This window comes from Phyllobates terribilis, unplaced genomic scaffold (genome assembly GCF_046119375.1).
Source record: "Phyllobates terribilis strain yellow unplaced genomic scaffold, ASM4611937v1 Scaffold_2__4_contigs__length_985480577, whole genome shotgun sequence".
Classification (NCBI taxonomy): Eukaryota; Metazoa; Chordata; class Amphibia; order Anura; family Dendrobatidae; genus Phyllobates; species Phyllobates terribilis.
The window spans coordinates 700297800-700311147 of record NW_027362762.1 but is presented as its reverse complement, the minus strand read 5'-3'; the positions used below and the strand labels follow the sequence as shown (position 1 = coordinate 700311147).

Below are 13348 nucleotides of genomic sequence, written 5' to 3'. Positions count from 1 at the left end.
TTCAGCAGGGGAGAGAACGAGTAATCTCCTATGCCAGCCGAAAACTGCGACCCACCGAAAGGAACCCCGAGAATTACAGCTCATTTAAGCTAGAGTTCCTGGCCGTGGTATGGGCAGTCACCGAGCGCTTTAGGCATTACCTCGCTTCTTCCCGGTTCACCGTATACACGGATAACAACCCGTTGACACACCTGGACACGGCAAGACTCGGTGCCCTGGAGCAGAGGTGGATGGCCCGTCTGTCCAACTACGAGTTCACAATCAAATACCGGGCAGGACGCTCCAATACTAACGCGGATGCCCTGTCCAGGATGCCCAACCTGCCGGACGAAGGAGAAGATCCGGAGGGACTGGAAGAAGTTGAACTCCCTGCGTTCCACCGTCATGGGACTATCCAGTATTCCCACCGGGTAAGGGGTAAGCAGGCTGCTACGTTGAACCCCTTACCCCACTACAACTGGGCGGAAACGCAAGACAGCGACCCTGCCGTCCGACTGGTGAAGGAGATGCTGACTCGGCCGGAGGCTCGCCTTGAACCAGACGCTCCGGAGGAAGCCAAACAACTATGGGCGGAGAAGAGTCGACTATTCCTTTACAAGGGGAAGTTGTGCCGCAGAATGGTCAACTCCCGGACGCATGAACTACTCTGGCAAGTAGTGGTGCCACGAAGAGACGCAGCCATGGTGATGGAGGCATACCACGACGGAGCTGGACACTTCGGGTGGAAAAAGCTGGAGTTCCTGCTGCGCGAGCGGTTCCACTGGGTAGGCATGAGGGGAACCATCGAGAAGTGGTGCAGAGACTGTGGCCCGTGCAATCTGAGAAGGAAGGACCGGGCCAGCCAGAAGACTCCCCTGCAGTCCATCGTCACCCGGCAACCGTTGGAACTGGTAGCCTTGGATCATGTAAAACTGACCCCAAGCAGAAGTGGCTACGTCTACGCGTTAACCATCGTGGATCATTACTCCCGGTTCTTGGTTGTCGTCCCCGTCAAGGACTTAACGGCTCAAACAGCAGCTAGAGCCTTCCAGCAGCACTTCTGCCGTCCACACGGGTACCCGGACCAAGTGCTGACGGACCAGGGACCTGCCTTTGAAGCGGAGGTCTTCCAGGAATTCTGCAATCTGTATGGCTGCCGGAAGATAAGGACGACACCCTACCATCCGCAAACTAATGGACTTTGTGAAAAAATGAACCAGGTGGTAATGGATCTTCTAAAAACATTGCCCCTGGAAGAACGCAGTCTGTGGCCTGAGAAGTTGCCCGATCTGGTGGACCTATACAACCACATCCCGGTAGGTTCCACCAACTGTACCCCGGCTTACCTAATGAGGGCGAGACCTGGTAAGTTACCTGTTGACCTGGAATTGGGAGTCCTGACACCTGAGGACACTTCACCAGAAACAGACTGGGACACAGAGAGGCAGCAGCAGTACCGGAGAGTACAAGAGAGCGTGGAGCGAAGTCTCTGTCAGGCTAGGGAAAGACAAGAGAAGACTTACAACCAGTATGCTCCCGCTGTTCCCCTGGTACCCGGAGAGCAGGTCTTGAAGAGGAAAAGACGGCTCCACAAGTTGGATGACCAGTGGGAGAAGGACCCGTACACCGTACTGCCCTCAAGCCACGAGAACCCGAAGGTCTGTACCATCAGTAAAGACGGAGGGGAAACCACAGCCATTGTATCCCGGGACCACCTGAAGAAGTGTCCCGAACAACTGAGGAACCCTGAAGAAGAACAAGAAGACCATCGACCCGTAGAGGAAAGGGAAGATATGGTTAGTACCGTGCTCGGGGACTTCCCTCGGTCTTGGACTCAAGTCAATGGTGCAGTTGTGGTACCCGTACTCACCTTCCTCCAACCATCATCTCAAGAACCTACGGAGCAACGGGTAGAGCTGGAAGAACAGCCGGTCCAGGAGGCAGAAGACTCCACACGAGTAGAACAGGAGAATCAACCCTCTGCTTATAGTGAGCCTGCCGTACCCCTAGTGAGACAAAGAGCCGGTAGACAGCTGCCCAGTTTACCCTTGACAGCTCCTACACCCTGTAGTTCAGGGCCAGACAGTCAGCTCCGTAGGTCCACTAGGGCCACTAGAGGCCAGTTACCCGCACGCTGGAGAATTTGAAGTGTAAAAATAGTTTTATTTATGTTTATCTGTGTATTGTTGCTTGTGTATAATTTTGTGTTTCCAGTTGTTTTTAGGAAACCTTGGTGGATTTACCGGGAATCCTTGTATATAGTTGGAGCGTAACCCAGGATGGACTAGAGACTGTTAAGGACTCGGGGTAGGACAGACCCCTACCTGGTTACGTCTCCCTGTGTTGGTGAAATGGACACCTTTGCTTTTCTTCAGAGACTGCATCCGGTTGCGGACACGCCGTAACCATCTTATGTGTTTTTCTTATAGTATTGTTATTGTTATACTTTGTTATGTTTTTCTAAATGTGTTTAGTCCCGGAGTACTAAATTTCACTAGGGGGGAATGTGGCACCCCAGGGGTCTGGTTTTCCACAGTAATGTAATGTTATGTCTGAGAGCAGGTGGGAGGTCCTTTGGTCAGGGATCCTGTGCATGCCACACCTCCTGCCCAGTCTTGGGAGGGGAAGAACTTCCCCTGTATAAACCCGGGGCTGAGGCAGGGTGAGTCAGACAAGGAGAGTGGAGACAAGAAGCAGCATAGGAAACAGCAGACTTACAAGGAGACAGGGGCTGGCAGCTGCAGAGCTTGCCCTGACTAAGAAGATTCTTTACCGGACCCGGAGTCCGAGGCTGTGGGGACTAACTCCTACCCAGCAGCAGAAACCGTCAGGCAGGGGATTTCAGGTCCCCTGGCCCAGAAGCCCGAAGGCACGGTCACACGCGTGGGACCAGCACCGCCGTTGTGGAGCGGAAGCCATTAGAAGGCCCCGAGTCACCGGCCATACGGGTGAGCACCACACGGTACACTCAGGGACGTGGGCTACTTATATCAGCTTCTAGCAAGGTAGCCAGAAGAGTACAGTCAGTTTGGGAGGCCTACAACTACGCCTGGCCAGGGGAGATCCCATCTGCTCAAGGACTGACCAGGCCCCGTTTGCTAGCAAGTACTCCGGGAGGGTCTGTCGTTGTTACCAGTAAAGACCCTGAACTACACCGTACCGTCTCTGAGTGGTTCCTGCTACCCCCATCATCCACGTCGGCTGCCCTGAGGCCATACCCCTCCCGTTGGGGGTTATACTATCACGCTGCACAATCCTACCACCGGCCTCAGCGGTCTGCCCTGCAGCAGCAGCTTCCTGGCTGCACTCAACGGGTGGCGTAGTCATCAACTATTTACTACTAATAGACTGCCGTCTAGTTTGACTCCCTGGGCACGGACCGGGTCACCGCCACGAGACTACAACCCTCCACTGATCCGGCTCCGGGTAGGCTCCCGCGTGCGCAACTCAGCGCGACACCGGCCCAGGGGCGCGTCATACCCCCACATGGTAACTGATCATGTGCTGATCATGTAGCACCAGTACTGTAGATATGAAAGGTACAGAGTTTGCAGCTGCACCAAATTGCTGGTGTCATAGTGGAACAAAGGCCCCTACTACAAAAGACAACAGCATGGTCACATTATGGTTGAGAAAGCTAAAAAAACTGCAAAGACTTTTCAGATAATCAAAAGACCATGTAACGGGTCTGGGAGGCGGAACCTCAGAGCTACTATACAAGGAGGCGGTCCTTGTAAGGGAGCGGGTGGCGACCAGGGAAGACGGGCTGGAAGTCTCAGCAGGTGAACGGGACAGTCTGAGTGAACGGGACAGTCTGAGTGAACGGGACAGTCTCTGAGTGAACGGGCTGGAGGTCACGGCAAGTGACCGGGGCAGTCTCTAGGTATAGGGTTGGTACGACCTGTGGCGGCTGAAGATAGACGTGAGCTCCCAGGTGAGCAGGCGAGAGTCTCTGGATGAACGGGTGGTCACAGCATGTGACGGCGGAGCCTCCAGGAAGACCAACAGACAGGCGGCAGATGAGCGCTCCCAGGTGAGCGGGCAGAAGTCTCTGGACAGGCGGGTGGTCACAGCACGTGACGGCAGAGCCTCCGGGTAGGCAAACAGACAGGTAGCAGAAGAGCGCTCCCAGGTGAGCGGGCAGGAGTCACTGGACAGGCAGGTGGTCACAGCACGTGACGGCGGAGCCTCCAGGTAGGCTAGCAGGCAGATAGCAGATGTGCGCTCCCAGGTGAGCGGGCAAGCTGGTCCATAGACAGACTGACAGGAGTTGGAAGGCAGACCGTCGGACCTCAGGCAGGCAGGCAGGTAGCTGATGTGCGCTCCCAGGTGAGCGGGCAGGCTGGTCCTTAGACAGACTGACAGGATTAGTAAGGCAGACCGTCGGACCTCAGACAAGCTGGCAGGTATCTGATGTGCGCTCCCAGGTGAGCGGGCAGGCTGGTCCTTAGACAGACTGACAGGATTAGTAAGGCAGACCGTCGGACCTCAGACTAGCAGGCAGGTAGCAAGTAATCAGGCAGGAATCTGGCAGGTAACTGGCAGGTAACTGGCAATGGGACCTGAGGGCTGAAGCACAGGTGAGACACAGGTGCAAACAACATTGCTCGGGCACCTCCATTTTGGAGGAGGTGCCTTATATACGGTAAAGTCCTCCGGCCATTGGCCGGGGACTCCTTAGGACGGCGCGCGCGGCCCCTTTAAGAGGGAGGGCGCGCGCGCGCGCCCTAAGCACAGTGGCCGGGAAGGAGCGCGCGCTGCCAGCAGAGCGGGAGAGGGACGCCGGGCACGGAGCAGAGCGGTGAGGGGAACAGCGTCCCTGCCTAGCAGAGGGCAGGGACGCCGGCACTACAGTACCACCCCCTTTAGGCCCCCCCTTTTTTAGGCCAGAGAGAAATTTAGCTAGGATGAGAGGGGCATGGATGTTCTCCCGGGGCTCCCACGTTCTCTCCTCAGGACCAAACCCCTTCCAATCTACCAGAAAAAAGGTCTTTCCTCTTACCCTTTTGGTGGCAAGAATGTTCTCTACCTCAAACTCGTCCTCAGCAGAAACCGGAGCAGGAGGCGTACCTGTAGACTTGGAAAAAGAGTTAAGCACCACGGGTTTGAGGAGAGATACATGGAAGGAGTTGGGGATCCGTAAGTTGGCCGGGAGTTTCAATTTATAGGCCACCGGGTTGATCTGACTGATGACCTCCAGAGGGCCGATGAACCGAGGCCCTAACTTGTAAGAAGGTATCTTGAGTCGAACATATTTAGATGAGAGCCAGACTTTATCTCCTGGACGAAATTGTGGAGGATCCAGGCGTTTTTTGTCAGCGTGTCTTTTCATACGCTCGGATGACAGAAGGAGTGCGGACCGGGTACTCTCCCATATGGAGGAAAATTTGCTAACGAGAGATTCCGCAGCCGGGTTGTCCACAGAGGTGGAGACAGGAAAAGGAATCCGAGGATGCTGACCAAAGACTACAAAAAACGGGGATTTGGAGGAGGATTCGCTCTCGTGATTATTATAAGAGAACTCGGCCCATGGTAGGAGATCCACCCAGTCAGAATGGTGGGCATTAACGAAGTGCCGGAGGTAACTGGTCAGGTTCTGATTGATCCGCTCCACTTGACCATTGGACTGTGGGTGGTAAGCGGAAGAGAAGTCCAGGGTGACGTCTAGTAGTTTACAAGTGGCTCTCCAGAAACGTGAGGTGAACTGTACCCCACGATCCGACACGATGTGGAGGGGCAGGCCATGAAGACGGAAGATGTGGCGGATAAAGTCTTTAGCCAGCTCGGGTGCAGACGGAAGGCCTGGCAGGGGAATAAAGTGAGCCATCTTGGAAAAGCGGTCAGCGACCACCCAAATGACCGTACAACCGGCAGAGACGGGGAGATCAGTTATAAAGTCCATTGCTATATGCTGCCAGGGGGCAGCAGGTACAGGAAGCGGAAGGAGGCGTCCGGCTGGCAGATGTCTCGGGACTTTGTTGCGGGCGCAGGACACACAGGCAGAAACAAAGTCTATTATGTCCTTGTGCAGGGTAGGCCACCAATAGTGCCGGGCAATAAGCTGGAGGGTCTTTTTCTGACCGGCGTGGCCAGCTAGTTTAGACGAATGGCCCCAGTGTAGGATCTTCTCCCGATCAGGTACTGAAACAAACGTCTTACCGGGAGGGAGACGATTTAGACTCACGGGAGCCACCTGCATTACTCTGGCGGGATCGATGATATGTTTAGGTTCTTCCTCGAGATCGGACACCAGAAAGGATCGGGACAAGGCGTCTGCTTTGACGTTTTTTGTCAGCCGGGCGAAAATGAAGAACAAAATCAAAACGAGCAAAAAACAAGGACCACCGGGCTTGGCGCGGGTTAAGTCTCTGGGCATGCTGGAGGTAAGCCAAGTTCTTGTGGTCAGTGTAAATTATTACCGGATGAAGAGCCCCCTCGAGTAGGTAACGCCACTCCTCCAACGCCAGTTTGATGGCCAATAACTCTCGGTCTCCTATGGAATAGTTGCGCTCAGAAGAGGAGAAGAGTTTGGAGAAGAAGCCACAACTTACCATTCTCCCGGAAGATGATTTTTGAGTAAGTACCGCTCCGGCTCCAGAGGAGGAGGCGTCAACTTCCAGGAAGAACTGCTTGTTGCCGTCCGGGCGATGCAGCACCGGGGCGGAAGGGAAGGCCTGTTTTAGGGAAAGAAAGGCCTCCTCTGCTTCGGGCGGCCACTCTTTGGGATTAGTACCCTTACGGGTGAGTGCGGAAATTGGGGCAGTCCGGGAAGAGAAGTGCAGGATGAAGAGGCGGTAATAGTTGGCGAAGCCCAGGAACCGTTGAATAGCCTTCAACCCCTCTGGTCGGGGCCATTTCTCGATGGCAGACAGTTTCTCAGGATCCATTTGTAGGCCGGTCTGAGAGATAATGTAGCCCAGAAATGGAAGCGAGGTCTGCTCAAAGAGGCACTTCTCATATTTAGCGTAGAGATGGTTCTGCCTGAGCCTGAGCAGGACCTGACGAACGTCCCTCCGGTGAGTCTGGAGATCCGGAGAGAAGACCAAGATGTCGTCCAGGTACACCACTACGCAGGAGTAGAGAAGGTCCCGGAAGATGTCATTGACCAACTCTTGAAAGACGGCAGGAGCGTTACAGAGACCAAAGGGCATTACCAGATATTCATAGTGGCCGTCCCGGGTGTTGAATGCCGTCTTCCATTCATCCCCCTGACGGATACGAACCAGGTTGTACGCCCCACGGAGGTCCAGTTTGGTGAAGATTCTAGCCCCCCTCAGACGATCAAATAACTCCGGAATGAGCGGAAGGGGGTACTTATTCTTCACCGTGATCTGGTTAAGGCCTCTATAGTCTATACAGGGACGGAGAGAGCCGTCCTTCTTTTTGACGAAAAAGAAGCCTGCTCCCGCCGGGGAGGTGGATTTCCGAATGAATCCCCTGGCCAGATTTTCCTCAATATATTCGGACATCGACCGGGTCTCAGCAGCGGATAATGGATAAATACGCCCACGGGGAGGAGAAGTACCAGGTAACAGGTCGATAGGACAGTCGTATGGTCTATGAGGGGGTAGTGCCTCCTTTTTATTAAAGACATCAGCATAAGACCAATAAGGAATCGGAAGTCCAGGTAGATTAGCTGGGGTAGGAGAAGGACGGACGGGATGAACGGGAACCAGACAGGTCTTATGGCAGCCCTGTCCCCAGCGAAGGACTTCTCCGGTCTGCCAGTCAAGAACGGGTGCATGTTTCTGGAGCCAAGGTAGGCCTAGCAAGAGGGCGTGAGAAAGTCCAGGCAGAACATGGAAGGAGATACTTTCAGAATGCAGCATTCCCACCTGCAGAGTAATGGATTCGGTGATGAGTTGGATGGGGCGTGGTAAGAGCCCCCCATCCACGGCAGCAACAGACAAGGGTACAGCCAGAGGTTTGGTGGGGATGCGGTATTTCTCTACCAGGGACTGTGAAATAAGATTCCCGGCTGCTCCAGAGTCCAGTTGGGCTAGTTCGAAATAACGGTTCTCCCCGTAGACGATTGAAACTGACAACAGCAAGGATGGAGAGGATTTATTCTTGTCTAGGTGGACCTCTCTGAGCGAACCTAGACACAGGCGTTTCCCGATCTCTCCGGGCAGGCACGGATCCGGTGCTCCTTACTGCCACAGTAGAAGCAGGTCCCCTCGGCACGACGTAAGTCCTGACGGGTCTTGACCATCTTGGTCTGGTCGACCTGCATAGGCTCAGGAGGGTGTACCTGGTTAGAGACAGAAGGAGTGACGGGTTTCTGAAAAGTAGGAGCTAGACGTGGTAACCTCCTCTCACGGGTGACCTCTCTGGCACGCTCCTGGAACCGTAGGTCAATCCGGGTGGCAAGAGTTATTAAGTCATCGAGAGTGGTAGGAATGTCCCGACCGGCAAGTTCATCTTTAATACGGCCGGACAGACCCTCCCAGAAGACGGAAACCAGAGCGTCGTTTTCCCAGGCCAGCTCCGAGGCAAGGGTACGGAACCGTATGGCATATTGGCCCACGGTGAGACTTTCCTGACGGAGGCGTAGCAACGATGATGCGGATGAGGTCTTCCGTCCGGGTTCGTCGAAGACTTTCCGGAAAGCCGTGAGAAAAGCAGGCAAGTTGGACACCAGGGGGTCTCCTCTCTCCCATAGAGGATTTAGCCAGGCCAGGGCCTCCCCGGTGAGATGGGACATGATGAATGCAATTTTGGCTCGGTCGGAGTTAAACTGGTGGGACAAAAGTTCAAAGTGCAGGGTGCACTGATTTATGAAGCCCCGAGCCTGGGCGGAGTCGCCTCCGAAGCGAGGAGGTGCAGAAAGCCGGGGTCCAGGGTAGGATACCATGGTATTAGTGGGCAGCGGAGCTGCCGGATTGCGAGACATGGCACTGGCGGAGGTTGCTGGTGGAGCAGTCAGAGTGTCCAGGCGAGTATTGACATTCCGCAGGTGACCCAGGATGGACTCCTGTTGGGACCTTTGACGGGACAGTTCATGACACAGGTCCGAGAGCGAGGGAGCTTGGGTGCCACCGGGTTCCATGGCCCGAGCAAACTGTAACGGGTCTGGGAGGCGGAACCTCAGAGCTACTATACAAGGAGGCGGTCCTTGTAAGGGAGCGGGTGGCGACCAGGGAAGACGGGCTGGAAGTCTCAGCAGGTGAACGGGACAGTCTCTGAGTGAACGGGACAGTCTCTGAGTGAACGGGACAGTCTCTGAGTGAACGGGCTGGAGGTCACGGCAAGTGACCGGGGCAGTCTCTAGGTATAGGGTTGGTACGACCTGTGGCGGCTGAAGATAGACGTGAGCTCCCAGGTGAGCAGGCGAGAGTCTCTGGATGAACGGGTGGTCACAGCATGTGACGGCGGAGCCTCCAGGAAGACCAGCGGACAGGCGACAGATGAGCGCTCCCAGGTGAGCGGGCAGAAGTCTCTGGACAGGCGGGTGGTCACAGCACGTGACGGCAGAGCCTCCGGGTAGGCAAACAGACAGGTAGCAGAAGAGCGCTCCCAGGTGAGCGGGCAGGAGTCACTGGACAGGCAGGTGGTCACAGCACGTGACGGCGGAGCCTCCAGGTAGGCTAGCAGGCAGATAGCAGATGTGCGCTCCCAGGTGAGCGGGCAAGCTGGTCCATAGACAGACTGACAGGAGTTGGAAGGCAGACCGTCGGACCTCAGGCAGGCAGGCAGGTAGCTGATGTGCGCTCCCAGGTGAGCGGGCAGGCTGGTCCTTAGACAGACTGACAGGATTAGTAAGGCAGACCGTCGGACCTCAGACAAGCTGGCAGGTATCTGATGTGCGCTCCCAGGTGAGCGGGCAGGCTGGTCCTTAGACAGACTGACAGGATTAGTAAGGCAGACCGTCGGACCTCAGACTAGCAGGCAGGTAGCAAGTAATCAGGCAGGAATCTGGCAGGTAACTGGCAGGTAACTGGCAATGGGACCTGAGGGCTGAAGCACAGGTGAGACACAGGTGCAAACAACATTGCTCGGGCACCTCCATTTTGGAGGAGGTGCCTTATATACGGTAAAGTCCTCCGGCCATTGGCCGGGGACTCCTTAGGACGGCGCGCGCGGCCCCTTTAAGAGGGAGGGAGGGCGCGCGCGCGCGCCCTAAGCACAGTGGCCGGGAAGGAGCGCGCGCTGCCAGCAGAGCGGGAGAGGGACGCCGGGCACGGAGCAGAGCGGTGAGGGGAACAGCGTCCCTGCCTAGCAGAGGGCAGGGACGCCGGCACTACAGACCACCTAATATCTATTACAGCAGATTATGTTTTTCCCATGGTGACTTCATTCTGACACAAAATTTCAAAATTGTTCATCCAACTTACACCAAAGTTGAATTTTAGAAATCCTTTTTCTGTCTTTGTCACACATTCAAACATGTGCTTTGGACAGTATTGCTTGCAGAGACATAGTTCATCCCGCCGATATGAAAACTAATAATGTACCACTCTACTTTATAGGTGATGTGTTGTATGAATTACTACAGTGCATTAAGAATCACAGGCAAGGCCTAGTAAAGCAATCGTTCTTTCACCAGTGTGCAAGAAAAAATCACCATCCTCAACGGCAAACCTGCACAAGTACAAGTGAGAAATTCATTACTCTGTATGCTCTTATGTACTTTTTATACCATAAATATTAAAGAGTTAATCTGACCATACACACTTTCCAAGCAGTGAAGGCCAGATATACATGGCATCAGCGAGATTAACATACAGTACAGACCAAAAGTTTGGACACACCTTCACATTTAAAGTTTTTTCTGTATTTTCATGACTTTCAAAATTGTACATTCACACTGAAGGCATCAAAACTATGAATTAACACATGTGGAATTATATACTTAACAAAAAAGTGTGAAACAACTGAAAATATGTCTTATATTCTAGGTTCTTCAAAGTAGCCACCTTTTGCTTTGATGACTGCTTTGCACACTCTTGGCATTCTCTTGATGAGCTTCAAGAGGTAGTCACCGGAAATGGTCTTCCAACAATCTTGAAGGAGTTCCCAGAGATGCTTAGCACTTGTTGGCCCTTTTGTCTTCACTCTGCGGTCCAGCTCACCCCAAACCATCTCGATTGGGTTCAGGTCTGGTGACTGTGGAGGGCAGGTCATCTGGCGTAGCACCCCATCACTCTCCCTCTTGGTCAAATAGCCCTTACACAGCCTGGAGGTGTGTTGAGGTCATTGTCCTGTTGAAAAATAAATGATGGTCCAACTAAACGCAAACCGGATGGAATAGCATGCCGCTGCAAGATGCTGTGGTAGCCATGCTGGTTCAGTATGCCTTCAATTTTGAATAAATCCCCAACAGTGTAAACCAGCAAAGCACCCCCACACCATCACACCTTCTCCTCCTCCATGCTTCACGGTGGGAACCAGGCATGTAGAGTCCATCCGTTCACCTTTTCTGCGTCGCACAAAGACACGGTGGTTGGAACCAAAGATCTCAAATTTGGACTCATCAGACCAAAGCAAAGATTTCCACTGGTCTAATGTCCATTCCTTGTGTTCTTTAGCCCAAACAAGTCTCTTCTGCTTGTTGCCTGTCCTTAGCAGTGGTTTCCTAGCAGCTATTTTACCATGAAGGCCTGCTGCACAAAGTCTCCTCTTAACAGTTGTTGTAGAGATGTGTCTGCTGCTAGAACTCTGTGTGGCATTGACCTGGTCTCTAATCTGAGCTGCTGTTAACCTGCGATTTCTGAGGCTGGTGACTCGGATAAACTTATCCTCAGAAGCAGAGGTGACTCTTGGTCTTCCTTTCCTGGGGCGGTCCTCATGTGAGCCAGTTTCTTTGTAGAGCTTGATGGTTTTTGCAAGTGCACTTGGGGACACACTCAAAGTTTGCCCAATTTTTCGCACTGACAGACCTTCATTTCTTAAAGTAATGATGGCCACTCGTTTTTCTTTACTTAGAATTTGTATTATGGCAAGAAAAAGCAGCTAACAGTCTATTCAGTGGGACTATCAGCTGTGTATCCACCAGACTTCAACAAAACACAACTGATGGTCCCAACCCCATTTATAAGGCAAGAAATCCCACTTATTAAACCTGACAGGGCACACCTGTGAAGTGAAAACCATTTCCAGTGACTACCTCTTGAAGCTCATCAAGAGAATGCCAAGAGTGTGCAAAGCAGTCATCAAAGCAAAAGGTGGCTACTTTGAAGAACCTAGAATATAAGACATATTTTCAGTTGTTTCACACTTTTTTGTTAATTATATAATTCCACATGTGTTAATTCATAGTTTTGATGCCTTCAGTGTGAATGTACAATTTTCAAAGTCGTGAAAATACAGAAAAATCTTTAAATGAGAAGGTGTGTCCAAACTTTTGGTCTGTACTGTAAGTTGTCAGTAAAGGGTTAATTGAAATAATAGCACCATAGAATAATATACAATGCTACACTAAAGTCTCTACAGCTAGAAAAACAGCTGTTATGTGAATTTAATATTAATTTACTCTATTAGATGAAACAAAACTAATTCATTACAAGTCCCTGATAGCGTCTTCTGACACCTTTCAATTCATTATAATGTGTCCTATCCACCATTCCCCCTCCTTTCTCACTCCCCAATAAATTTTAAGTCCCTTATAGCGTCCTCCCCCATTCCACAATTCATTATGACACTATTTGGGACTTAGCACCCTCTCACCACCGAATTAATTTTACTTGGTTTAATCAGCCATCATGTGCTTCTAACAGACGTGAGTGGATCAGAGCTCCACCCGTGGCAGTTAACCTGTTGAACCCCTGTTGAATCCCACTGTCAATCTATAACAGAGGTATTTAACACACGCCGGCAAGGGGGTGCGTCATTCCACACATCCGATCACATCATGGGCGCGCTGATGGATTGCTATGACAGCTGGGGGTCTGAACCCCATGCCTGACATTACAATCCTCCTGTTAACACCAGCCCATGGCCGGTGTTCATAGGAGATTGTGATTTATAAGCGATCAGATGATTGCATCTTCAAGTCCCCTAAGAGGACTATTAAATACAGTAAACAGTAAAAAAGCTTTTAAAAATCTGAAAAAAACCCACAACAGTTCAAATCACCCCACTTTTGCCCGATTTAAAATAAAATTTAAAAAAAAGAGAAAAATACACATACCTGGTATCACTGCGTTTGTAAAAGTCTGATCTATGAAAAATATAAAATAAATTAATCCAATCTGTAAACAGTGTAATGAGAAAAAAAAAATAAAAACTCCAGAAGTACGTGTTTTTGGCCGCCGCAACATTCAATAAAATGCAATAAGAGGCGATAAAAATATCATACCTGCCTCAAAATGTTATCAATTATAATGTCTGCTTAGGGCGCAAAAAAAATAAAGCCTCACACAGCCCAATA

General features: G+C 52.0%; 1 protein-coding gene across 2 annotated transcripts in view; it reads left to right on the top strand.

Annotated features, from left to right (window-relative positions):
- The window catches only part of LOC141225872 (transcription factor ETV7-like), a 105764-nt gene that overhangs the window by 64950 nt on the left and 27466 nt on the right, over nucleotides 1–13348 (top strand). For both annotated transcript variants that reach the window (XM_073667107.1, XM_073667108.1), the window contains exon 4: nucleotides 10449–10574. In XM_073667107.1, coding sequence (XP_073523208.1) covers nucleotides 10449–10574 — 126 coding nt within the window. The remainder of the gene's footprint in view (nucleotides 1–10448; nucleotides 10575–13348) is intronic.